Source organism: Rana temporaria, chromosome 10 (genome assembly GCF_905171775.1).
Source record: "Rana temporaria chromosome 10, aRanTem1.1, whole genome shotgun sequence".
NCBI classification, from domain to species: Eukaryota; Metazoa; Chordata; class Amphibia; order Anura; family Ranidae; genus Rana; species Rana temporaria.
This window is the reverse complement of record NC_053498.1, coordinates 7,820,013-7,846,818: the sequence shown is the minus strand read 5'-3', so window position 1 is coordinate 7,846,818 and position 26,806 is coordinate 7,820,013. Positions and strand designations below refer to the sequence as shown.

Here is a 26,806-nt window from a genome sequence, read left to right as displayed (position 1 = left end):
AGGCGGTACACCTGTAAGGGGCCCGGAGGTCCCCAGGGGCCCGAATGGCAACAACCTTTTAAAAAAAAAACAATGTTTTTTTTTGTTTTTTTTAGGAGTCCGGAGGTCCCCAAGGGCCCGGAGGCCCACAGGGCCCCAGATGGAAAATCCCCTTTTTTTAATTTATTTTTTTAAAAATGTATATATATTTTTTTTTATTAAAGGGCTCAGAGGTCCCCAGGGCCCCCTTTTTTATGTTAAATTTATAAATGTTTATTTTATTTTTTTGGTTTTTATATATTTTTTTTTAGGGGCCCAGAGGCCCCCAGGGCCCTGGATGGAAACTCGCCCCCCTTTTTTTTTTATAAATGTTGATTTCTTTTTATATATTTGTTTTTATTTTTTTATTATTATAGGGCCCAGAGGTTTCTTTGTTTTTTTTATTAAAGGGCCCAGAGGTCCCGGATGGCAACCCCCTTTTTTTGTAATTTCGTTTTATAAAAAATAATAATAATTTGTGTATATATATATATATATATATATATATATATATAGGGCCCAGAGGTCCCGAGGGCCCCAGATGGCAACCCCCTTTTTTTGTAATTTCGTTTTATAAAAAATAATAATAATTTGTGTATATATATATATATATATATATATATATATATATATATATATATATATATATAGGGCCCAGAGGTCCCGAGGGCCCCAGATGGCAACCCCCCTTTTTTAAAAAAAATATATATATAATTTTTTTTTTTTTTTATTAAAGGGCCCAGAGGTCCCCAAGGCCCCGGATGGCTACCCCCTTTTTTTATATATATTTTTCTTTATTTCTTTTTTTTTTGTAAAGGGCCCCCCCGCTTCTCAATTTGCGGCAGAACCCCCCTCTGGCTTCTCAATTTCAGGCGGCAGCACCCCCCCCCCCCTCCGGTTCTCTGCTCCAGGGGGCCCATGCCTGAAGCTGTGTAGGGGGCCCCATAATTCCTGATGGCGGCCCTGGCAAAGCGTATAACTCAACTTGCCTATACTTGCCTATACTTGCTGTAGAGGAAGCATTTATTTATTTTAAGCGTAATATTTGTACATTTTTATTTCAATATCTCCGGCTTCTTCACCTCATCTTGTACTCGATGAACATGTGTCAACTTTGTAGCTATATTTGTGCATAATATTAAATTCCCCTCCGCCCACCCGTTCTTACCTTGAGAGAAGATCTCAGGGCACAAAGCCCGATCGGCCAACAGCAACACAGAAGATTGAAGACGGAAAAGCCGAGATAACTGCTATGCTTTGGTTGCGGACCATTGCTCCCAGGTGGCGAGACCATCACCGCGCCCATACTTTCTTGGGGGCCAGGGTAGCAGGTGGGTGCCTGCTGCGGGGGCACGGAGGTTATGGGACGGTATGGAGGAGGTGGATCTCGCCCATTCGGCTCATCGGCCGCGTTGTCGACCTGGAAAGCCGGTTTGGTGCCTCTGCCTGATTCTTGCATCCTTCCCCCCGAAAATCCGAAGACTGGTCTGAGCGAAGAGTTCAAATGTTCAGGTTGTTCACTTGGTAGAGAATTAGGTCAGTTTGCAGAGGACCACCTCATTTGGTTGTTCCATTTATGTAAAATCCACCTACTATACAGGATGTCCCCCACCTTCATCGTCTACCCAACCCATCCATTTTCCCACATGAACAGGAAATTAGCGCAATCTTTTCGTCTTATTGGTAGAAGATATTATACAGGAAACATTTGGGTTTTTTTTTTTTTATGGTAAATTTCTTGTAGCTCACCTGTCTTCAGGAAGCTTGCAAGAGGTCCATGTGTGCAATTTCTCCACTGAGCAGTAATATCTAGGTCACCCTCTTTATTATATATGTAGCACCCCCAAAAGAAGGATGGCACCCCCAGAGGCCGGAGCAGGTGAGCATTTCACCCCATGGCTAAAATAGGGGGGGTTGAGTAAGGATATTGGACACCAGTCACTTTTTATTGCAGAGCAATTATTGGGGTGAGGGTTAGGGTCAGGGTCGCCATCAGGGGGGTACAGGCAGTACACCTGTAAGGGGCCCGGTGATCCTCAGGGGCCTGGATGGCATACCTTTTTTTTTTTATTTATTTATTTATTGTCAGCACCCAAGGCCCCCCCTGACCTCTAAGGGGCCCGGTGGTCCCCAGGGCCCCGGATGGCATCCCCCCTTTTTTAAATTTGTTTTAAACAAATGCAATTTTTTTTCCGGGCTCCCCGACCTCTAAGGGGCCCGGTGGTCCCCAGGGGCCCAGATGGCATTCCCTTTTTTTTTTTTATTAATTTTTTTTTTTTTCGTCAGCACCCAAAGCCACCAGACCTCTAAGGGGCTCGGTGGTCCCCAGGGGCCCGGTTGGCATTCCTTTTTTTTTTTTCATCAGCACCCAAAGCCCCCCCGACCTCTAAGGGGTCCAGTGGTCCCCAGTGCCCTGGATGGCATGCCCCCTTTTTTTTTTTATTATTAATTAATTTTTTCATCAGCACCCAAAGCCACTAGACCTCTAAGGGGCTCGGTGGTCCCCAGGGGCCCGGTTGGCATTCCTTTTTTTTTTTTCATCAGCACCCAAAGCCCCCCCGACCTCTAAGGGGTCCGGTGGTCCCCAGTGCCCTGGATGGCATGCCCCCTTTTTTTTTTTATTATTAATTAATTTTTTCATCAGCACCCAAAGCCCCCCGACCTATAAGGGGCCCGGTGGTCCCCAGGGCCCCGGATGGCATCCCCCTTTTTTTAAATTTGTTTTAAACAAATGCAATTTTTTTTTTCCGGGCTCCCCGACCTCTAAGGGGCCCGGTGGTCCCCAGGGGTCCAGATGACATTCCTTTTTTTTTCTTTTTCGTCAGCACCCAAAGCCACCAGACCTCTAAGGGGCCCGTGGTCCGGATGGCATCCCTCTTTTTATATATATATATATATATATATATATATATAATTTTTTTTCATCAGCACCCAAAGCCCCCCGACCTCTAAGGGGCCCGGTGGTCCCCAGGGGCCCGGTTGGCATTCCTTTTTTTTTTCATCAGCACCCAAAGCCCCCCCGACCTCTAAGGGGTCCGGTGGTCCCCAGTGACCTGGATGGCATCCCCTTTTTTTTTTTTTTTTATTAATGAATTTTTTCATCAGCACCCAAAGCCCCCCGACCTCTAAGGGGCCCGGTGGTCCCCAGGGCCCCGGATGGCATCCTCCTTTTTTAATTTTTTTTTTAAACAAATGTAATTTATTTTTTTCATCAGCACCCAAAGCCCCCCGACCTCTAAGAAGTCCAGTGGTCCCCAGGGCCCCGGATGGCATGCCCCCTTTTTTTTAAACAAATTTAATTATTTTTTTTTCATCAGCACCCAAAGCCCCCCCACCCACCTCTAAGGGGCCCGGATGGCATTCCTTTTTTTTTTTTTCGTCAGCACCCAAAGCCCCCCCCCCCGACCTCTAAGGGGCCCGGATGGCATTCCTTTTTTTTTTTTTCGTCAGCACCCAAAGCCCCCCCCCCCCGACCTCTAAGGGGCCCGGTGGTCCCCAGTGCCCTGGATGGAATCCCCCCTTCTTCTTTTTTTTCGTCAGCACCCAAAGCCCCCGACCTCTAAGGGGCCCGGTGGTCCCCAGTGCCCTGGATGGAATCCCCCCTTCTTCTTTTTTTTCGTCAGCACCCAAAGCCCCCCCCCCGACCTCTAAGGGGCACGGTGGTCCCCAGGGCCCCGGATGGAATCCCCCTTTTTTTTATTTTTTATTTTATTTATTTATTTTTTTGTCAGCACCCAAATCCCCGATCTCTAAGGGGCCCCGTGGTCCCCAGGGCCCCGGATGGCATCCCCTTTTTTTATTTAATTTATTTTTTCATCAGCACCCAAAGCCCCCCCTGACCTCTAAGGGCCCGGTGGTCCCCAGGGCCCCGATGGCATCCCCCTTTTTTTTCATCAGCACCCAAAAACCCCCCTAATTTGTGGCGGCAGCCCCCCCGCTTCTCCATTTGTGGCGCCCCCCGCTTCTTTTTCAAAATTGTCGCTCTATTTTTGTTTGTAAAAAATAAAAACCGCAGAGGTGATCAAATACCACCAAAAGAAAGCTCTATTTATGGGGGGGAAAAAAGGACGTAAATGTTTTTTGGGAGCCACGTCGCACGACCGCGCAATTGTCAATTAAAGCGACGCAGTGCCGAATCGCAAAAAGTGGCCTGGTCTTTGGCCAGCCAAATGGTCCGGGGCTTAAGTGGTTCAAGCCGCCGTAACTTAGAGAGGCAAGTGCTGTATTCACAAAGCACTTGCGTCCTAAGTAACGGCGGCGTATCGTAAATGGGCCGGCGTAAGCGCGCGTAATTCAAAGTAGGCTGGTAGGGGGCGTGTTGTATTTAAATGAGGCTTGACCCCATGTAGATGCATGGCCGAACGCATGCTCAGTATCACATCGTATTTACGCCCGAAGATACGTCGGCTCAATGCCTGTGACGTGAACGTAACTTACGCACAGCCCTATTCGCGTACGACTTACGCAAACGACGTAAAAAGATACGCTTGTTCCGACGTCCATACTTTGCATGGGCTGCGCCACCTAAAGACCAGTTTTATCTTTACGCCGGCGTATGTCTTACGTAAACGACTTAACTAATTGCGACGGGCGTACGTACGTTCGTGAATCGGCGTATCATGCTCATTTACATATTCGACGTGGAAATCAAGGAAGCGCCACCTAGCGGCCAGCGTAATTATTGCAACCCAAGATACGACGGCGTAAGGAGACTTACGCCGCTCGTATCTTGGCCAAATCTATGCGTAACTGATTCTATGAATCAGGCGCATAGATGCGACGACGGCCATTCGGATTTACGACGGCGTATCTGGAGATACGCCGTCGTAAGTCTTTGTGAATCTGGGCCAATATGTGAATATATCGGTGAAAATTTAGAAAGAAAAATAAACTTGTGAATTTCCACCGACATATATTCACAAATATTTTGCTGATTACTCGGCGATCTTGATGAAGTCTTTTGGCGCGGTGCATTTTTTTTTTTTATTGTTAATGATATTCGACACATTTTCCATTGATGGTTTCAGTTCTGCAGGAAGACGGCTACGACAAACTGTATATTCACGCGACTAATTTTATTCATTGACGAGAAAGATATCCATTATGAAAAAGGAAGATCAAGACTTGTAATATGGAACCGTTCACCAAAGCCGCGATATTCACACCCAGGGCGCCGTCTCCGTGTTCTTTGGCTGCCGTCATGTCATTCCGGGCGGAGCATTTTCTTGCCTGAAAGACAGTCACAGGTTCAGTCCACTCATAGGGCCACAGACTCAACTGCTGTATTTTTTTTTTATCTCCCCCCCCCCTTAATAGAATCGATATAGTTGAGAATATCCTGATTGCAGGCCATAGGCGTGCACACAGGGTGTGCTGGGGGTGCCTGGGCACACTCTAATCGCCCTGTGCGCTGCCCAATCCCCCTGCTTCCTGGCGCCCCTCTCCTGCCCGCTGCTGCAAGGGATGTTTCAGGATGGATGAATGAACATAGTGAGTGATCTGTACAAACTGTGTTTACTATGCTTCCGTTTGTGAATGAACAGGAAGCCGTCGGATCTAAGGTGCATATTGATCTTTTGCTACATTAATGAATGAAGAGGAAGTTTCTGCAGATCAATAAATCAATCGGGAAAAAGATTTGTGACAACAGGAAACACCTTTTTATAACGTCTATAAAATATACGATGCGGAAGGGATTTGTTCCATCAGATAAGGAAACAAAGAACTCATTCTATTCATTCTAATGAAGAAGGTTGCCTGCATAGAAGTGACGGGCGATCTCCGCTGTCCCATAAAAAGTGATCAATCCTTCCTACATACCTGGGAGTCTTGGGTGTTCCTGCATCTCCAAAATAAAATATGCTTAAAAAAAGCTGCCAGGGATGGTTGGGAACCCCTCAATTGTCTAAAATCCACAATTGGTTAAATACAGTATAAAACTAAAGTAGAAAAAAAAAAAAAAAACAGCAGAAAAAAAAAAGTTATGGGGAGATAGGAGGAAGTAATGACACATGAATAAGTTATTATTTGATAGCCCATAATTGCCAGTAATAGTGGCGGCAGAGAAAGAGGAACATGGAATAGGAGATACGTCCGAGAAAACATTAGTAGGGCATAAACTGTATCTTCTATGTCTAAAACACACAAGTGGTTAAATACAGTCTAACATTAAAGTAAAAGAAAAAATTGTAGAAAAATAATAACTAAGTGCAGAAAGAGAGGAAGAAATTATGTCTGAAAAGAGTTAATATGGAGTTAAAATGAAATATATATATATAAGTAATTGTTTCTGTGTAATTTTAAATTTCCCGCAACAAGATACGACGGCATCTCGGCTAGATCCGACAGGCGTACGTCTTAGTACGCCGTTGGATCTAAGCTGCAATTTTTCGGCAGCCGCTAGGTGACGTTCCCGTCGAAATCCGCGTTGAGTATGCAAATTAGCTATTTCCGACGATCCACGAACGTACGTCGGCCCGGCACATTTTTTTACGTCGTTTTCGTTCGGCTTTTACCGGCGTATAGTTAAAGCTGCTATTATGAGGCGTACTCAATGTTAAGTATGGCCGTCGTTCCCGCGTACAATTTTGAATTTTTTACGTCGTTTGCGTAAGTCGTTCGCGAATAGGAATTTGCGTAGAATGACGTCACCGTCGTGAGCATTGGCTTCTTCCGGTCAAATTTCGAGCATGCGCACTGGGATACCCCCAGGGACGGCGCATGCGCAGTTTAAAAAAAACGTTGTTTACGTCGGGTCACGACGTATTTACATAAAACACGCCCCCATTACATCCATTTGAATTCCACGCCCTTTCGCCGCAAGAGATACACTACGCGGCCGTAACTTACAGCGCAAATTCGTTGAGGATTCGAAACAAAAAAAGTAAGTTACAGCGGCGTAGTGTATCTTAGATACGCTACGCCCGACGCAATAATGCGCCGTTGTACGTGGATCTACTCCAGAGATTTCTCCTGCTAGACCTGAGGCTCAGAGAAAGGACGACTCTTGGAAATTAATGAGATAAAAGGCAGCTGCCGGGGGTCCCCACTCAGTGCCGCCTGCTTCCCCCTGCATCTCCTCCTTGGTGGCCAATACGGTCGCTTCCCCTCTCGCTCAATCAGGGTCTTATGACCTGCTTCCTGATTGGCCAGGAGGAGAAGCAGGATGACAATAGCGAATATTAATTTGCTATTGTCACACAACAGGGTTGGGCTTGGGGCGCGGTGGTCTGCGCCCCAAGCCCACCCTTTTTTCAAGCCAATTAGAGTCTCTGGCTCTACTCACATGCTTCAAAATAACGAAAACACCCATTGGAATCCATGCGTCCGGTGCCCTGCATGTAGATTAGGGGGTCAGACACATGGATGGGGGGGGGCAGTGCCCTTGTGCCCCTAATGGACGGTTGCCACTGCTTTTGGGAATATTGGCCCAGATTCACAAAAGAGATACTCCGTCGTATCTCTGTTTTAGGGTCTTCCTAACTATGCGACTGATTCATAGAATCAGTTACGCATAGATATCCCTAAGATCCGACAGGTGTAATTGAATTACACTGTCGGATCATAGGATGCAGTACCTCGGCCGCCGCTGGGGGAAGTTTGCGTCGTAAACCAGCGTCGGGTATGCAAATTAGTAGTTAAGGCGATCCACAACGGTTTTTCGCATTCACTACGTCGCCGCTAGTCTAGTTTCCCGTCGCAAAGTTAGTCGTCGTTTTAGCTGCCCTAACTTTACACAGCCCACGTATGTGCTGTATAAAGTATGGCCGTCGTTCCCGCGTCGAAATTTAAATTTTTTTTGTTCTTGCGTAAGACGTCCAGGAATACGAAAGTACGCTACGCACGTCGCCGTTCGAAAAAATGACGTCACTTCGCGCAAAGCACGGCGGGAATTTCAAAAGGGAGCATGCGCAGTAGGTCCGGCGCGGGAGCGCGCCTAATTTAAATGGCACGCGCCCCTTTGAATTACGCGGGCTTACGCCGGAGGCCACCAGCGTAAGTTTTCACACAAGTGCTTTGTGAATCAGGCACTTGCGATGAAAACTTGCGGTGGTGCAACGTATCTACGATACATTATGCCGCCGCAGTTCTATGTGAAAAGTTTGCAGTTATCTGGTTGTCTCCTTTTTTTGGCACTAATGCTATATGAACCCCCCCCACCATCACCACCACCGTTACCTTTAAAGAAAAGTTCAAGGCAATAATTGCCAGTGGCCAACAAAATAGGAAGTTCAAGATGGAGAACCAGAGGTAATCTCTGGGCTTCGATCGGGTGCCATCGCCCGCCGACTGTGACATCATCGCCCCATTTGTACTGGTTGGCTGTTGCACGAGGATCTGCTGAGAGTCATGGACCACTGTTTCTGGAAAGCAGGTCTGGAAGTTGGTGGCCCGTTGGGGTAAAGAGTCCAGTGAATAGTACTGAGGAGGAGGTGGATCTCCTCCATCCAGCGCCTGGTCCATCCTATCTCTTATAATGTGAGCTTCCTTTCCAGAGCTCTCATGGAAAAAGATCTAATCAGTTTACATTTTCCTTTCCTGCCAAAAGCGCCTATCAGAGCAACCGCCCGGCTCAACCGTCTAGCCAACCCGCCGCGGCCCTTTCATCCACGCCGAGAGGAAATTGAAACATCTGCTCGGGGTTGGAACAATTATTTTATACAAATAAAATGTGTCCAAATATTTTGATAGTTCTGTGTTGTAACACATATTGCGTCTTTCCAAATGTATTCGAAAAAATATAATCGTTGCTAGACATCAATATATCTTCTATAGTTATACCATTGCTGTACGCTACAGAAAAAAATATTTCATATTACATACATATATAATTACATAAAATGATATAAAATAATAATTACATTTATATTTTATATTGTTATTATTTTATGTGATGTTTGTTTGCCTAGAAAATGTTTTTTTCTTTTTGCACAGCAATAGTTTTGTTACAAAGTGGAAACAAAGGGCCAGATTCACAGCGGAAATACACCGGCGTATCTACTGATACGCCGGCGTATTTTCAAATTTGCCGCGCCGTATCTTGATTTGGAATCCTCAAACCAAGATACAACGGCTTTTGCCATAGATCCGACAGGCGTACGGCTTCATACGCCTTCGGATCGTAGGTGTAATTTTCCGACGGTCGCTGGGTGGAGTTTGCGTTGTTTTCCAGCGTCGGGTATGCAAATTAGCTGATTACGGCGATCCACGAAGATACACGCGTTCGTCGCAATCTCTTACGTCGTCGCTAGTCGGCTTTTCCCGTCGTAAAATTACGAGTCCTATTTAGATGGCTTAACATTAGACCATCCATGTTAAAGTAAGGCCGTCGTTCCCGCGTCAAATTTCAAATTTATTTATTTTTGCGTAAGACGTCCGGGAATACGAAAGTACGTTACGCACGTCGCCGTTCAAAAAACACGTCGGGCACCGTAATTTCGCGCAAAGCACGGCGGGAAATTTCCTAACGGAGCATGTGCAGAACGTTCGGCGCGGGAACGCGCCTAATTTAAATGGTACACGCCCCATTTGAATTAGGCGGGCTTGCGCCGGACGGCTTTACGCTACGCCGCCGCAAGTTTACACGTAAGTGCTTTGTGAATCAAGCACTTACGACGAAAACTTGCGGCGGAGTAACGTAAACGGGGTACGTTACGCCGCAGCGCAGGTACATGAATCTGGCCCAAAGGTATCAAAATAATATAATCGTTGCTAGACGTCAATATATCTTCTATACCATTGCTGTACTATACAGAAAAAAATATTTCCTGTGCAAAACAAACATACATATATAATTACATAAAATGATATAAAATAATAATTACATTTATATTATATATTATGATTATTTTATGTGATGTTTGTTTGCCTAGGAAATGTTTTTTTCTTTTTCTTTTTGCACAGCAATGGTTTTGTTACAAAGTGGAAACAAAAGTATCAAAATAATATAATCGTTGCTAGACATCAATATATCTTCAACATACCATTGCTGTACGATACAGTAAAAACACATTTCCTGTGCAAAATAAACATATATATATATAATTACAAAAAATGATACAAATTAATAATTACATTTATATTTTATATTGTTATTATTTTATGTGATGTTTGTTTGCCTAGGATTTTTTTTCTTCTATTGCACAGCAATGGTTTTGTTACAAAGTGGAAACAAAGGTATCAAAATAATATAATCGTTGCTAGACATCAATATATCTTAAATATACCATTGCTGTACGATACAGTAAAAAATATTTCCTGTGCAAAACAAACATACATGTATATTTACATAAAATTATATAAAATAATAATTACATTTATATTATATATTATGATTATTTTGTATGTGATGTTTGTTTGCCTAGGAAATGGTTTTGTTACAAAGTGGAAACAAAGGTATCAAAATAATATAATCATTGCTAGACATCAATATATCTTCTATACCATTGCTGTACGATACAGTAAAAACACATTTCCTGTGCAAAAACACACACACACACACATATATATATATATATATATATATATATATATATATATATATATATATATATATATATATATATATATATATATATATATGTATACATATATATATATATATATATATATATATATATATATATATATATATATATGTATATATATATATATATATATATATATATATATATATATATATACACACATATATATGTATATATATATATATATATATATATATATATAAAATTATATAAAATAATAATTAAATTTATATTTTATATTATTATTCTTTTATGTGATGTTTGTTTGCCTAGGAAATGTTGTTTCTTTTTTTTTTGCACAGCAATGGTTTTGTTACAAAGTGGAAACAAAGGGATCAAAATAATATAGTTGCTGCAAGACATCAATATATCTTCAATATACCATTGCTGTACGATACAGTAAAAAAAAAAAAACATTTTCTGTGGAAAAAAAACCCATAAACCCATATATATATATATATATAAATGATATAAAATAATAATTTCATTTATATTTTATATTATTATTTTATATCATGTTTTGTTTGCCTAGGAAATGTTTTTTTTTTGTTTGTTTTTTTTGCACATAAAATAATAAAATAAAATATAAATTCATTGCATGAATCTCTATGTATTGTCGCCGCTGCCCACTATTCAGATGGCCGGCCCCCTGGTGAACGCCGGCCATCTGAATAACGGCAGCTGGTTTGCTGTGGAAGTGTCTATTAGAGCCAGCAGCTCTGATTGGCTTTTCGATTACAGCCTGAGGCCTGTAGTCAGCTTCCAAATAGTTAACCAGGGGACGCACGGGGGGTAGCGTTCCATCGTTAACACTGAAAGGCGTCTCAGCCAATCATGTTCACCGGTTCTGGTTACCGGTAACCTGATTGGCTGAAGCAACATCGAGGGCGGGACTACTTCGAGGGATCGTGAAGGAGGATCCGAGGATGGCTGACCGAGAAAGGTAAGTGACAGGCGGGGGGGACGACGACGACAATCTGGCGGCATTTTAGGGGCAAGCTGGTGGCAATTGATGGGCACAGTGGCAACAATGGCATGGCACAGTGGCGACAATTGTTGGGCAAACATACAGAATCAGCCAGGGATCAAATACTTTTTTCCCTCCCTGTCTTTTGATACCTTTGTTTCCATTTAGAAACATTGTTGCACAAATCTTTCAGATGAGTTACAGAACAGAACGTTTGACATATTTGGAGTTATTTTATTTGTATGCAAAAACCATAGCACTGTCTAAAATACAAAAACACTATAAATTGAATTTATGAGTAAGAAACCACAGCTATTTTCTTTTTGAGGCCAAGTTATTTCTACGAACGTATCATAGCTTTGCAGTTGGAGCGCAGCGATAGAACAGAAGAGGGATAATTATTATTGCTTAAAAGCATAACTAAAGTTAAAAAATAAAATACAGACGAACCTCGGATTGTAACGCGGATAACGAGCGTTTCGCAAAACGAGCGCTGTGTTTTTTAAAAAATCCTAACTCGGTTTGCGAGTGTTATCTCACAACACGAGCAGGATTCAGGCCAAAGCGGGGTGCAGTACCGCGTTTGGCCTGAGTGTGGGGCGCCCCGGAGCCATTCGGAAATGCTTGAAAAGACTCGGAAAGACTCTTTCGCCTTTTCCGAGGCTTGCCGAGGTCAGCCGAGCTGTCCTCGGGCCTTTCCGTGTGTTTTCAAGGCTCTCCGGCGCCCCCCCCACCTCTGGCCAGATGCGGTATTGCATGCCATTGAAGTCAATGCGGAACAAATTATTTTCGTTTCCATTGACTTCAATGGGGAAACGCGCTTTGATATGCGAGTGCTTTGGATTACGAGCGTTCTCCTGGAATGGATTTATGCTTGTAATCTGAGGATTCACTGTAAAATAAAAAATCCTTTCCTGTATGTCTGTGTCTACAATTTGTTCTGTTCTTTCAGTATCTTAGTTTCGAGCCACCCTTTAAGATGCACTGAGAGCAGAGAGTGTAAGTGATGAGTGGTGAGCCATGAGTGGCAGAACACATCCCTGGCGTCCCTTTAGATGAGCACGTTCCTCCCTGCTGTCCACTAATGCTGTGGTTCTCAACCCTGTCCTCAAGTCCCCCCCAACAAGCCATGTTTTGGGAATTTCCCTTAGATAAAATAGCTGTCCAAAATACCAAGCCATTGGCCCAGATTCACGTAGGAGATACGCCGTTGTATCTCTGAGTGTGAGGCGTCGTATCTTGGCGCCTGATTCAAAGAATATGATAATCCAGAATTTCTCTAAGATACGACCAGCGTAAGTCTCCTACGCCGTCGTATCTTAACTGCATATTTACGCTGGCCGCTAGGGGCGTGTACGCTGATTTACGCCTAGAAATATGTAAATCAGCTAGATACGCCAATTCACGAACGTACGCCCGGCGGTCGCATTACAGATACGCCGTTTACGTTAGGCTTTTTCCGGCGTTAGGTTACCCCTGCTATATGTTAAGTCTGGACGTCGGGCCAGCGTCGAATTTTCCGTCGATTACGTCGTTTGCGTAAGTCGTTCGCGAATAGGGTTGTGCGTCATTTACGTTCACGTCGAAAGCATTGGCTTTTTGCGGGTTAATTTGGAGCATGCGCACTGGGATACTTTCACGGACGGCGCATGCGCACTGGGATACTTTCACGGACGGCACATGCGCACTGGGATACTTTCACGGACGGCGCATGCGCCGTACGTATAAAGCGTCATTTACGTGGGGTCACAATAGATTGACATAAAACACGCCCACATGTTCCACATTTGAATTAGGCGGGCTTACGCCAGCCTATTTACGCTACACCGCCGCAACTTTGCTTTGTGGATACTGCACTTGCCTGTCAAAGTTGCGGAGGCGTGGCGTAAATAGGATATGTTACGCCCGCTCACAAATACGCGCTCCCTACGTGAATCTGGGCCATTGACTCTGATTTAAAGCACCTGTACAAGATAAAGGAAAACCTATAAACATGGCCTGTTGGGGGTACTTGAGGACAGGGTTGAGAACCACTGCTCTAAGGCCCCTTTCACACTGGGGCGGGGGTGGCGTTGGCGGTAAGGCGCTGCTGTTTTTAGAGGCGGTTTATGTCAATTTCACTGTGCTATTTGGCCGCTAGCGGGGCGGTTTTACCCCCTCTAGGGGCTGAGAAAGGGTTAAAACCACTGCAAAGCGCTTCTGCAGAGGCGCAGTGACTGCGTTTGGCATGACACAGTGGCGACAATTGATGGGCACAGTGGCGACAATGGCATGGCACAGTGGCGACAATTGATGGGCACAGTGGCGACAATGGCATGGCACAGTGGCGACAATTGATGGGCACAGTGGTGACAATGGCATGGCACAGTGGCTGCGTTTGGCATGGCACAGTGGCGACAATTGATGGCACAGTGGCTGCGTTTGGCATGGCACAGTGGCGACAATTGATGGGCACAGTGGCAACAATGGCATGGCACAGTGGCGACAATTGATGGCATGGCACAGTGGCAACAATTGATGGCACAGTGGCTGCGTTTGATGGCATGGCACAGTGGCGACAATTTTATGGCACAGTGGTGACAATTTTATGGCACAGCGGCTGCGTTTGATGGGCACAGTGGCAGAAATTGATGGGCACAGTGGTGGCAATTGATGGGCACAGTGGCAACAATTGATGGCACAGTGGCTGCGTTTGATGGCATGGCACAGTGGCGACAGTTTTATGACACAGTGGTGACAATTTTATGGCACAGCGGCTGCGTTTGATGGGCACAGTGGTGGCAATTGATGGGCACAGTGAGGCGTCAATTGATGTTTTTTTTTTGTTTTCCGTTTGTTTGCGCACCCCCAAAAAAATATGAGCACCAGCCGCCACTGTGTAGGAACTGGTCCGGTGGGCAATTCGTTAATCTATACAGAACATCAGAATGACCCACAAAGTTCCATCATCATCATCTACAAAAAGTTCATTATTAGAGGAGAATTTTTTTTTTATAGGATAAGATTTGCTGACAATAAATGAGATTCCTGCAGCACAGCAAACAGTTTCCCATATCAGATAATCATAGTTTGTTTGTTTTTTTGTTTTGTTTTTTATTATTTGGTTATAATGAAATCATAGTTGTTATTTCAACATTCGATGATTCCGGGAATAATGGTCACAATTCAATTTTTGGCAGGAAACTTCGTGTCAAGATGATACAAACTGAAACTTTGAGCTTTACACATAGATTAGCGGATCTTTAGATCCGCGTAATCTATCTGATTTACGATCCGCCGGCGCAAGTTTTTGAGGCAAGTGCTGTATTCAGAAAGCACTTGCCTCTAAAGTTGCGCCGGCTGATCGTAAATCCCCTGGCGGAATTCAAATTCCGCGGCTAGGGGAAGTGTACTATTTAAATCAGGCGCGTCCCCGCGCCGATCGAACTGCGTAAATTTCCCAGCGTGCATTGCTCCAAATGTTAGGTTTCGACGTGAACGTAAATTACGTCCATCCGTATTCGCGACCGACTTACGCAAACGACGTAAAAAATTCAAAATTCGACCCGGGAACGACGGCCATACTTAACATAGGATACGCCGCATATAGCAGGGGTAACTATACGCTGGAAAAAGCCGAACGCAAACGACATAAAAAAAAAGCGCCGGGCGGGAGTTAGTTCCTGATTAGGCGGAACTCCTCATTTGCATATTCGTCGCGTACAAAAAAGAAAACGCCACCTAGCGGCCGGCCTGGAATTGCAGCCTCAGATCCGACGGTGTAAGTCACTTACACCTGGCGGATCTTAGGGAGATCTATGCGTAACCTGATTCTATGAATCAGATGCATAGATACGACCATCGGAACTCAGAGATACGACGGCGTATCTTCTTTATGAATCCGGCCCAGTGTCGCTTTTCTTTTTTAGTGTAACTAAAGTAAAAAAAAAAAGAATCACTAGAAAGTGATGGGAAAATCCAAAATGTTACAATTGTCACCAAAATGAAGAATAGATGAGAAACCTTCCAATGGGGACCAGAGGCGGCTGGTGGTCATTTTTTTTGGGGGGGGGGTGGCAAACAGTGTAAAGTACTGCAGCCTCCCCCCAGTCTGGTCGGTCGGAGCACTCACCCCATCCATGCCAAGGCAATCACGGGTGGCTTCCCCTTCTCTCCTCCTCGGGCATCACGAACGGATTCTCCCTCTCTCCTCCTCGGTCATCGCGGCGGCGGGCATCATGAGCGGCTTCTCCTTCTCTCCTCTTTGGGCATCAGGGCGGCGGGCATCACAAGCGGCTTCTCCCTCTCTCCTCCTCCGGGATCACGGTGGCAGGCATCACGAGCGGCTTCTCCCTCTCTCCTCCTCCCGGATCACGGTGGCGGGCATCACGAGCGGCTTCTCCTTCTCTCCTCCTTGGGCATCATGGCGGTGGCATCACGGGCGGCTTCTCCTTTTCTCCTCGGGCATCACGGCGGGGGCATCACAAGCGGCTTCTCCCTCTCTCCTCCTCCGGAATCACGGTGGCGGGCATCACGAGCGGCTTCTCCTTCTCTCCTCCTTGGACAACAAGGGGGGGCATCACAAGCGGCTTCTCCTTCTCTCCTCCTCGGGCATCACGGCGGCGGCATCACGAGCTGCTTCTCCTTCTCTCTTTGGGCATCACGGCGGGGGGCATCACAAGCGGCTTCTCCTTCTCGCCTCCTCGGGCATCACTGCGGCGGGCATCACGAGAAGCTTCTCCTTCTCTCCTCCTCGGGCATCTCGTCTGGGGGCATCACAAGAAGCTTCTCCTTCTCTCCTCCTCGGGCATCTCGGTGGGGGGCATCATGGGCGACTTCTCCTTCTCTCCTCCTTGGACACCATGGCGATGGGCATGACTAGCGGCTTCTCCTTTTCTCCTCCAGGGGCATCATGAGCGGCTTCTCCTTCCACTGCTCTCCACGGGCATCAGCAGCTTCCGTCTCCTCCATCCTCTTGGCGGCCAATCGGAATGCTTCTCATTTCGGGCCAAATCAGAGAAACGGGTCTCACACCCACTTCCTGATTGGTGGAGAGGATGAACACAGTGAGAGATCGGTACCGTGTTTTTAGGCTTTCGGGTGCACACCCTAATTCAACAAGCTGCGCACACCTATGCTAAGGGGCCAAGCCCAACCCCTGAAAAACAACCCCCAATGAATGTATAATAAATGATACATATCTATTATTTTCTAGGAATTAGAATCTCTTGGGGTCACACCTTTATTGGGTCACACAATGTTCTACCACTTCCTAATTTTTACGATTACTTCCCTAACGAGATCGGCAAGAAGGGGAAGTTGGACAATCACTGCAAATATCAACTGCTGGGAAATGCTAGGGAACATTGAAATGCAGTCCTCCAATGAGAGTTCCCCTTACATCGGCTTAGAGTAGCTAGCAGAGGAAGGAGGATGCTGATTGGCCTATTGAGCACACTTCTTTTCACTTTATCAGAACGCCATGGAGTATGACTTTTTTTTTTTTTAACATTCAATGGGGTAGATTCAGGTAGCAATTACGCCTGGGTATCCATAGATACGCAGCGTAATTGCTAAGTATCGCCTGCGTATCGACTTTCTGTATTCAGAGAGCTTGATACGCCGACTGCAGCCTAAGATATGCGTGGCATAAGGCTCCTATGCCGTCGTATCGTAGGCTGCATTCTTACGATGGCCGCTAGGTGGCGTTCCCGTAGTGGTCAGCGTAGAGTATGCAAATTGCATACTCACGCCGATTCACAACTGTACACGCGCCCGGCGTTCGAATTTTACGTCGTTTGCATTCGTCGGTTTCTGCGTAAGGCTGCTCATGCTATTAGCAGGCGCAGCCAATGCTAAGTATACCTGTCGTTCCCGCGTCTCGATTTTTGAAAATTACGTCGTTTGCGTAAGTGAATCGTGAATGGCGCCAGACGCCATTTACGTTCACGTTGAAGCAAATGACGTCCTTGCGACGGCATTTACCGCAATGCACGTCGGGAAAGTTTCCCGACGGAGCATGCGCAGTACGTTCGGCGCGGGAACGCGCCTAATTTAAATGATCCACGCCCCCTACGGGATCAGTTAAATTACGCGCGATTACGCCGGCCACTTTTACGGAACGCCCCCGCAAATTACGGAGCTACTGCTTCGTGAATGAAGCGTAGCGCAAGTAATTTACGGAGGCGTAGCGTAAAAACAGAACGCTGCGCCTCCGTAAGAGTGCACAGCCCTACCTGAATCCACCCCAATGTTTATTGGGATTTTAACCACTTCATTACTGGGCACTTAAACCCCCTTCGTGCCCAGACCAATTTTCAGCTTTCAGCGCATTTTGAATGACAATTGCGCGGTCATACAACACTGTACCCAAATTATATTTTTATCATTTTTTCCCCACAAATAGAGCTTTCTTTTGGTGGTATTTGATCATCTCTGCGATTTTTATTTTTTGCGCTATAAACAAAAAAAAGACAGAACATTTTGAAAAAAAAAACACAATATTTTTTACTTTTTTGTTATAATAATATCCCTTTTTTTTTTTTTTTTTTTCTCGGTTTAGACCGATATGTATTCTTCTACATATTTTTGTTAAAAAAAATCGCAATAAATCATTTTGTCAGGACTGCGATATTGCGGCGGACGTATCGGACACTTTTGACACAATTTTGGGACCATTCACATTTATACAGCGATCAGTGCTATAAAAATGCACTAATTACTGTATAAATGTGACTGGCAGGGAAGGGGTTAACACTAGGGGGTGAGGAGGAGGTTAAATGTATGTGGTTGTGTTCTAACTGTGTGGGGGGAGGGGACTGACTGGGGGAGGTGACCGATGCTGTGTCCCTATGTACAAGGGACACAGATCGGTCTCCTCTCTCCCTGACAGGATGTGGAGCTCTGTGTTTACACCCCATCATTACACACAGAGCTCCACGTCCCTGCTGTCACCGCCGGGCACACGCGATTGCTCGTTACAGAGCGAGAACCGGGAGCTGTGGGTGTAAACCCACAGCTCCCGGTCCTGTCAGGGGGAGAAATGACGGATCGTCTGTTCATACAATGTATGAACAGCGATCAGTCATTTCCCCAAGTCAGTCCCACCCCCCTTCAGTTAGAACACACCCACTAAACATACTTAACCCCTTCCCCGCCCCCTAGTGTTAACCCCTTCCCTGCCAGTGGCATTTTTATAGTAATCCAATGCATTTTTATAGCACTGATCGCTATAAAAATGCCAATGGTCCCAAAAATGTGTCAAAAGTGTCCGAAGTGTCCGCCATAATGTCGCAGTCACGATAAAAATCACTGATCGCCGCCATTACTAGTTAAAAAAAAATATTAATAAAAAAGCCATAAAACTATCCCCTATTTTGTAAACGCTATAACTTTTGCGCAAACCAATTAATAAACGCTTATTGCGATTTTTTTTTACAAAAAATAGGTAGAAGAATACGTATCGCCCTAAACTGAGGAAAAAAATTGTTTTTTAGATATTTTTGGGGGATATTTATTATGCTAAAAAGTAAAAAATATTCATTTTTTTTTTTCAAAATTGTCGCTCTATTTTTGTTTATAGCGCAAAAAATAAAAATCGCAGAGGTGATCAAATACCACCAAAAGAAAGCTCTATTTGTGGGGAAAAAAGGACGCCAATTTTGTTTGGGAGCCACGTCGCACGACCGCGCAATTGTCAGTTAAAGCGACGCAGTGCTGAATCGCAAAAAGGGGCCCGGTCATTGCCCAGCAATATGGTCCACTTCCGCCCCAGAGGATTTGGCTGCCCAAATGATCGGGCCATTTTTTGCGATTCGGCACTGCGGCATTTTAACTGACAGTTGCGCGGTCCTGCGACGCGGCTCCCAAACAAAATTGGCGTCCTTTTTTTCCCACAAATAGAGCTTTCTTTTGGTGGTATTTGATCACCTCTGTGTTTTTATTTTTTGCGCTATAAACAAAAGAAGAGGGACAATTTTGAAAAAGAAGCAATACTTTTTTTACTTTTTGCTATAATAAAAATTACCTCTAAAAAAAAATATATAAAAAACTGTTGGCCAGATTCAGGTAGGGCAGCGTAACTTTGTGTGCGGGCGTAGCGTATGGTATTTACACTACGCCGCCGCAAGTTAGAGAGGAAAGTGCTGTATTCACAAAGCACTTGCGTCCTAAGTTACGGCGGCGTAGCGTAAATGTGCCGGCGTAAGCGCGCCTAATTCAAATGAGGAAGAGGTGGGCGTGTTTTAGGGAAATTAAGCATGACCACACGTAAATGACGCCGTCCGTGGACGTATCCCAGTGCGCATGCGTCGGATAGAATGCCTAAGATACGTTTAACACTGCCTACGACGTGAACGGAACTTACGCACAGCCCTATTCGCGTACGACTTACGCAAACGACGTAAAAAGATAGGCTTGTTCTGACGTCCATACCTTGCATGGGCTGCGCCACCTAGGGAGCAGCTTTATCTTTACGCCGTCGTATCTCTTACGTAAATGGCGTAACTAATTGCGACGGGCGCACGTACGTTCGTGAATCGGTGTATTTTGCTCATTTGCATATTCGACGCGGAAAACAACGGAAGCGCCACCTAGCAGCCAGCGTAAATATGCACCCTAAGATACGGCGGCGTAGGAGACTTACGCTTAAATTTACGACGGCGTAGATTCAGAGTTACGATGGCGTATCTACTGATACGCGGCCGTAACTCTCTCTGAATCTAGCTATGTGTCTGAACAATCCAGACATCTGCTCTGGTTTCCCTTCTTTTTTTTTTTTTCTCTACCTGAACTTTGTATAACCCGGAGGTGTGATCGACTTTCCGATCGTAGGACTGCATTATATAGGACAGTGCCATGTACACCCTTCATTTCCATCCCCCGCTCTCCCCTCTTGTTTCATCCCCTTTTCATCCCAGGAGAAAGCCCACTGCTTGGGAAGGGCGCAAGATACTGTGAAGGGGAGGGAGAAATTGGAGAAAACTAAATATAGGCTTAAATCAGCTTTTATCATCTTTATTTGAAAGATTTCATGTGAATACCAAAAGAAAATAATAAATACAATGTAAAAATGTATACATCTAAAAAAAAAAAATGGACTTAAAACTGTCATAAAGTGTGGTTGGTTGCACTAGTGCAATGTACAATCATTCTAGGTGCTGCTTGTAAGAGAATAGGTCTTGTTTTCTCTGCCACCTGCTGGTTCTAAATGGTATTGCAGCAATATATTTTACTTCCCTTAAATGAAGCCTCCAGATTTCTCCATTACTGACTGATTTAGGTCCAAAGAGACACTTTATTTTATTAAACTGTACAGCATATCTGATATATATATTTTTTCATGATACTTCGCTGTATGTAGCGGCATCAACTTTTCCATAATAACACATTGCCGTTGTGGCCTAGGCACCAGTGTTGCCAACCGTCCGAACGGCTCTGATCAGTTTTTTTATTTTCTAACAGTATAGAGAAGGGTTAAAACCCCTCCCAGGTTTTTATTACTATCCCCCTTTTATTTGAATGATCACACAAAAGATATAAAAAAATATCAATAACAATCAATTCCCCCCCCCCCCCAAAAAAAAATCTGAGCGTACAATATATTTGAATCATAACTGACTGCTGACACCTAAGTACAAATTGCCACCACTATCCACGCAGCATGTAGAGCGCATCCGAAGAAGATCGCCACCACGTTCAGCTTGAAGGCAACGTGGGAGTTTCTAGCTTCTGTGGTATGGTCGCCGTTACTCCGAGACGCTATTGTCTGCAACAGAAATATGGAAATGTCACATAGTGAAATGCAAATGTTGCTAAATCTTTTTTTTTTTTGTGAACTAAACACTTAGGCCCAGATTCTCGTATCTGGGCGTAAAACTGGGCGGGCGTAACGTATGTCATTTACGTTACGCCGCCGCAAGTTTTACAGGCAAGTGCTTGATTCACAAAGAACTTGCCTGTAAAGTTGTGGCGGCGTAGCGTAAATCCCCCGGCGCAAGCCCGCCTAATTCAAATGATCCGGGTAGGGGGCGTGGATCATTTAAATCAGGCGCGTTCCCGCGGCGAACGTACTGCGCATGCGCCGCCCCTAAAATTTCCCGACGTGCATTGCGCTAAATGACGTCGCAAGGACATATTGGTTTCGACGTGAACATAAATGGCGTCCAGCCCCATTCACGGACGACTTACGCAAACAACGTAAATTTTTAAATTTCGACGCGGGAACGACGGCCATACTTAACATTGGTTGCCCCTCATATAGCAGGGGCAACTTTACGCATCGCAAATCTAACGTAAACATCGTATCTTCACTGCGTCGACCGTGCGTACGTTCGGGAATTCGCGTATTTTGCTAATTTGCATACCGACGGGGAAAACGACGGAGGCGACACCTAGCGGCGAAAAAAAATTGCATTTAAGATCCGACAGCGTAAGAGCCTTACGCCGGTCGGATCTAATGGTTATCTATGCGTAACTGATTCTAAGAATCAGTCGCATAGATACGACGGCCCAGATTAGGACTTACGACAGCGCACATTGCGTTGCGCCGTCGTAAGCCCTTTAAGAATCTGGGCCAAAGTGGGGGGGGTCGATTTATAAAACATTTGTTGGGTGAATGTCACAAGCGTTCGCCCAGCTTGCACGAATTTCCCTCTTTATTTTCTGCGATATTGTTATTTCCTATGATCGCCAGCGCCATCTAGTGAAAATAGTAAAGAATAGAATTTAATAGAATGGAATACAATAAAATAGAATATGACCATCTTCCGAAATTAGAATTTTGGATAGAATAGATTAGATTAGAATCCAAAATAATTGAAAATAAAAGGAAAGAATGGAATAGAAAAACAATAGAATAACATATAATAAAGACTATAACCAGCTTCAGAAATTCAAATTTTCGAATAGAATGAATTTTGAATAAAAAAGATTAGAATAGAAAATAATAGAAATGAATAGAATAGAAAATAAGATAATAGAATAGAAAATAAGAGAATAGAATAGAAAACAATTAATATAGAAGGGAATAAAATAGAAAGAATATAACTGTTACATTCTTTCTATTTTATTTTATTCTGTTCTATTGATTTTCTATTCTATTCTTTTCTTTTCTTTTCAAATCTTTTCTATTAAAATTTGAATTTCAGAAGATGGTCATTTATATTCTTTCTAGTTTATTCAAATGTATTATTTTTCTATTGTATTCTTTCTCATTCTATTATACTCTCTTATTTTCTATTCTATTCTTTTCTATTCAAGATTGTTCTATTCATTCTATTCGAAATTTTGATTTGTTTAAATCTGTTTACAGCCACATTAGACCCCTTTCACACTGGGCCGGTTTTCAGGCGCTATAGCGATAAAAATAGCGCCTGCAAAGCGCCCTGAAACAGGCGCTGCTGTCTCTCCCCGAGGGCTTTCACACTGGAGCGGTGCGCTGGCAGGACGGTAAAAAAGTCCTGCTAGCCGCATCTTGGCGCGGTGAAGGAGCGGTGTGTATACCGCTCCTCAACCGCCCCCGCCTATTAGGAGAAAGCAAGAGAGAAGAGAGAGAGAAGGAGAGTAGAGAGAGAACGAGTACGAAAGAAGAGCGAGAGAGAGAGAAAACGAGAGAAGAGAGAAAGGAGAGAGAGAGAGAACGAGAGAAGAGAGAAAGTAATGGGGAGAGAGAAGAGAGAGTGCTAGAAAGAGAGAATGAGAGAGAGAACGGGAGAGAGAGAACAGGAGAGAGAGAACTAGAGAGAGAACAGGAGAGAGAGAGAACGAGAGAGAGGGAGAGAGGAACAAGAAAGAGAACGAGAGAGAGAGCGAGAGAGAAAGAACAAAAGAGAGAGAACAAGAGAGAGAGGAACGAGAGAAGAGAGAGAAAGAGGAATGAGAGAAGAGAGAGAGAACGAGAGAAGAGAGAGAGAATGAGAGAAGAGCGAGAGGAACGAGAGAAGAGAGAGAGAACGAGAGAAGAGCTAGAGAACGAGAGAGAGAGGAACGAGAGAAGAGAGAGAATGAACGAGAAAAGAGAGAGGAACGAGATATAGAGAGGAACAAGAGAAGAGAGACAGAGAACGAGAGGAACGAGAGAAGAGAGAGAGCTAATGAGAGAAAAGAGAGAGAGAACGAGAAGAGAGAGAGAGGAACAAGAGAAGAGAGAGAGCAAATGAGAGAAGAGAGAGAGACAACGGGAAAAGAGAGAGAGAGGAACAAGAGAAGAGAGAGAGAGGACAAGAGAAGAGCGAGAGGGAATGAGAAAAGAGAGAGAGAGGAACAAGAGAAGCGAGAGGAAACGAGAAAAGAGAGAGAGAGGAACAAGAGAAGAGAGAGAGCAAATGAGAGAAGAGAGAGAGAACGAGAGGAACAAGATAAGAGAGAGAAAACGAGAGAAGAATGAGAGAGAGGACAAGAGAAGAGCGAGAGGGAATGAGAGAAGAGAGAGAGAAAACGAGAGAAGAGGGAGTGAGGACGAGAGAAGAGAGAGGGAATAAGAGAAGAGAGAGAGGAACAAGAGAAGAGAGAGAGCAAATAAGAGAAGAGAGAGAGAACAAGAGAAGAGAGAGAGCAAATGAGAGAAGAGAGAGAGGAACAAGAGAAGAGAGAGAAAACGAGAAGAGAGAGAGAAAACGAGAGAAGAGAGAGAGAGGACGAGAGAAGAGAGAGATGGAATGAGAGAAGAGAGAGAGAGGAACAAGAGAAGAGAGAGAAAATGAGAGAAGAGAGAGAGAGCAAATGAGAGAAGAGAGAGAGCAAATGAGAGAAGAGAGAGAGCAAATGAGAGAAGAGAGAGAGCAAATGAGAGAAGAGAGAGAGCAAATGAGAGAAGAGAGAGAGGAACAAGAGAAGAGAGAGAGGACAAGAGAAGAGAGAGAGAGGACAAGAGAAGAGAGAGAACGAGAGAAGAGTGAAAGAGGAAAGAGATAGAGGCCCAAATACAACAACCACAAAACACACCAGCACCTCCCCAATTCATTTCCCTCTCATTCTTCTCCCCAGGGCCCCCCCAGTGTTGGAATTACCTTGCAGGAATAGACCAGAGCAGCAATTCCAACTGGCAGGAAGCAGAACAACATGCTCAGGATAGACAACGCCATGTAGTCCTTATAGATCGGTGGAGCCACGATGACGTTGGAAGGTGCTGTGACCACATGTACAGAAGATATCTCTGTATTTATGACATACTGCTCAGTTGTAAAGATGGGTTTAAAGTGAGATGGTGAAGGATAATCAGTCAAGACATATTGAGAAGAGACAGCACCATGATGATATAACATGTCATATGGTGGAGGTGGACCTATTGGGGTCCCATCATGTTGACAAGAATGAGAAGGTAACGGGTTCATCGTTATCCAGTTTTCCTGATGTGTCATGGTTGGGTCCCACCGATGGACCCAATGCCTTTTTCCAAGTTGAGTTGACTGGGCCCTCAATGAAGCTACTGGAGAAACTTCAACGAAGATGTTTTTGGCAATCCCGTAGATTGGTCCTGTGGAACGTCGTGGACTTGGTGAATTGTTTCTAAGCAGAATATATCACATGGATGTTCACTGGCTTTTTGCAAAGAGTTCATGATACCGTGTTCTCCATAAAGAGGACCTTCTGGTGTCTTCCAGATGATGGGGCTTCTACATCTCCCGTTGGTCATGGAAGATGTTCGTACTTCAGTTCCCAAGATGTTCCTTCTGCAGCTGAGTTGAGAAGGACGCGCTCATATCATCGGTGTGTGTGGATTACGTGATGCTGGCCGTGTTACAACCTTGTAAAGGGGAAGGGAGTTTTTATTGAACAGAGAAGGCCTTTGGCCTGATCTCTTTTTTTAGGTGCTTTTATAGCCACATATAGAACCTGAGAAGAAAACCTTCATGTAGATTTAGCAGGTGTGTCTCGTAGAATTTTATATATATATAAACAAGCTGAAAGCTTTCAGAAATACCTTGCAAAAGGAAGTGGCCTTGTATGTGTTCACTTTGTGAAGCCTTTAAATTTCTATTCTAAGAGTTATTGGTGTCAAAAGTGTCGAAGACAAGAGTGAAAGTGAAAATTTAGCTTTATTGAAGGGGAAAAAAAATCCTATTTAGGCAATCTGAAAAAAAAAAAAACTTCAAGGGCGGTGGCGGCTGGTTCTCAAAACTTTTGGGGGGGTGCAAACCAACTGAAAAAAACATCAATTGCAGCCACTGTGCCCATCAAACGCAGTTACTGTTCCAAACGTAGCTACTGTGCCATCAAACGCAGCCACTGTACCCAAAAAATTGCCGCCACTGTGCCATCAAACACAGTCACTGTACCTATCAATTGCTGCCAGTGTGCCCCATCAAATGCTGCCAGTGTGCCCATCAATTGCTGCTACTGTGCCCCATCAGATGCTGCCAGTGTGCCCATCCATTACCGCTACTGTGCCCATCAGATGCTGCCAGTGTGCCCATCACTTGTCGCTACTGTGCCCCATCAGATGCTGCCAGTGTGCCCATCAATTGCCGCTACTGTGCCCCATCAGATGTTGCCAGTGTGCCCATCAATTGCCGCTACTGTGCCCCATCAGATGCTGCCCAACACCTAACTGTCTCGCAGGGGGTCAGCGGCGGTCTCCTGCACGTCCTCCGTGTTCTCTTCCGTCCTCTCTCAGGTGTCTAATCACGGCGCCTGACGTTTCAGCCAATCAAGTGACCGGTAACAGACCCGGCAACCTGATTGGCTGAGAGGCGGATTCAGTGTTAGAATCACTGAGTTGGAAAAAGGACCACCCCCCTCTTAAAAAATGACTTGTAAACGCAATCAGATGTAGCTAATCACCTTCTCAATGGCACACAAAGCCATTTGACTTTCAAATGTGATCAGCTGTGGTCATTTTGGATTAGCTCAGCATTAAAAGCATGGAGGTGGTGGTATCCAGTTATGACTGGGGTGGTAATATGCTGTTATGGGGAGTGGTAATATCCTGTTATGGGGATGATAATATCCTGTTATGGGTGATAATATCCTATTATGGGGGGTGGTAATATCCTATTATGGGGGGTGGTAATATCCTATTATGGGAGGTGGTAATATCCTGTTATGGGTGGGGTGGTAATATCCTGTTATGGGGGTGGTAATATCCTGTTATGGGTGGGGTGGTAATATCCTGTTATGGGGGTGGTAATATCCTGTTATAGGGAGTGATAATATCCTGTTATGGGGGGGTGGTAATATCCTGTTACGGGGGTTGTAATATCCTGTTATAGGGAGTGGTAATATCCTGTTATGGGAGGTGGTAATATCCTGTTACGGGGGTTGTAATATCCTGTTATAGGGAGTGGTAATATCCTGTTATAGGGAGTGGTAATATCCT

At 44.6% G+C, this 26,806-nt stretch overlaps 1 protein-coding gene across 2 annotated transcripts; it reads right to left on the bottom strand.

Annotated features, from left to right (window-relative positions):
* Window positions 1–5,072: 5,072 nt before the first annotated feature.
* LOC120916249 (synapse differentiation-inducing gene protein 1-like) lies at window positions 5,073–25,478 on the bottom strand. 2 transcript variants are annotated; one of them, XM_040327120.1, is made up of 3 exons: window positions 24,498–25,478; window positions 21,119–21,256; window positions 5,073–5,247 (listed from the first exon to the last, which is right to left on the bottom strand). In XM_040327120.1, the coding sequence occupies exons 1-2, from the start codon at window positions 24,846–24,848 to the stop codon at window positions 21,119–21,121; spliced, it is 489 nt and encodes a 162-aa protein (XP_040183054.1). In that variant the 5' UTR covers window positions 24,849–25,478; the 3' UTR covers window positions 5,073–5,247. The 2 variants fall into 2 exon arrangements, with proteins under 2 accessions (XP_040183054.1, XP_040183055.1); XM_040327121.1 differs by lacking the exons at window positions 21,119–21,256; window positions 24,498–25,478 and adding an exon at window positions 8,197–8,716.
* Between the last annotated feature and the right edge of the window lie 1,328 nt (window positions 25,479–26,806).

What these genes read in the sequence shown, in the direction of transcription:
- LOC120916249 (XM_040327120.1), bottom strand. Translation starts at nt 24,848, where the DNA reads ATGACACATCAGGAAAACTGGATAACGATGAACCCGTTACCTTCTCAT. An exon ending in CTCTGGTCTATTCCTGCAAG is followed by an intron (nt 21,257 to 24,497) that starts GTAATTCCAACA and finishes TTTCTGTTGCAG; the next exon opens with ACAATAGCGTCTCGGAGTAA.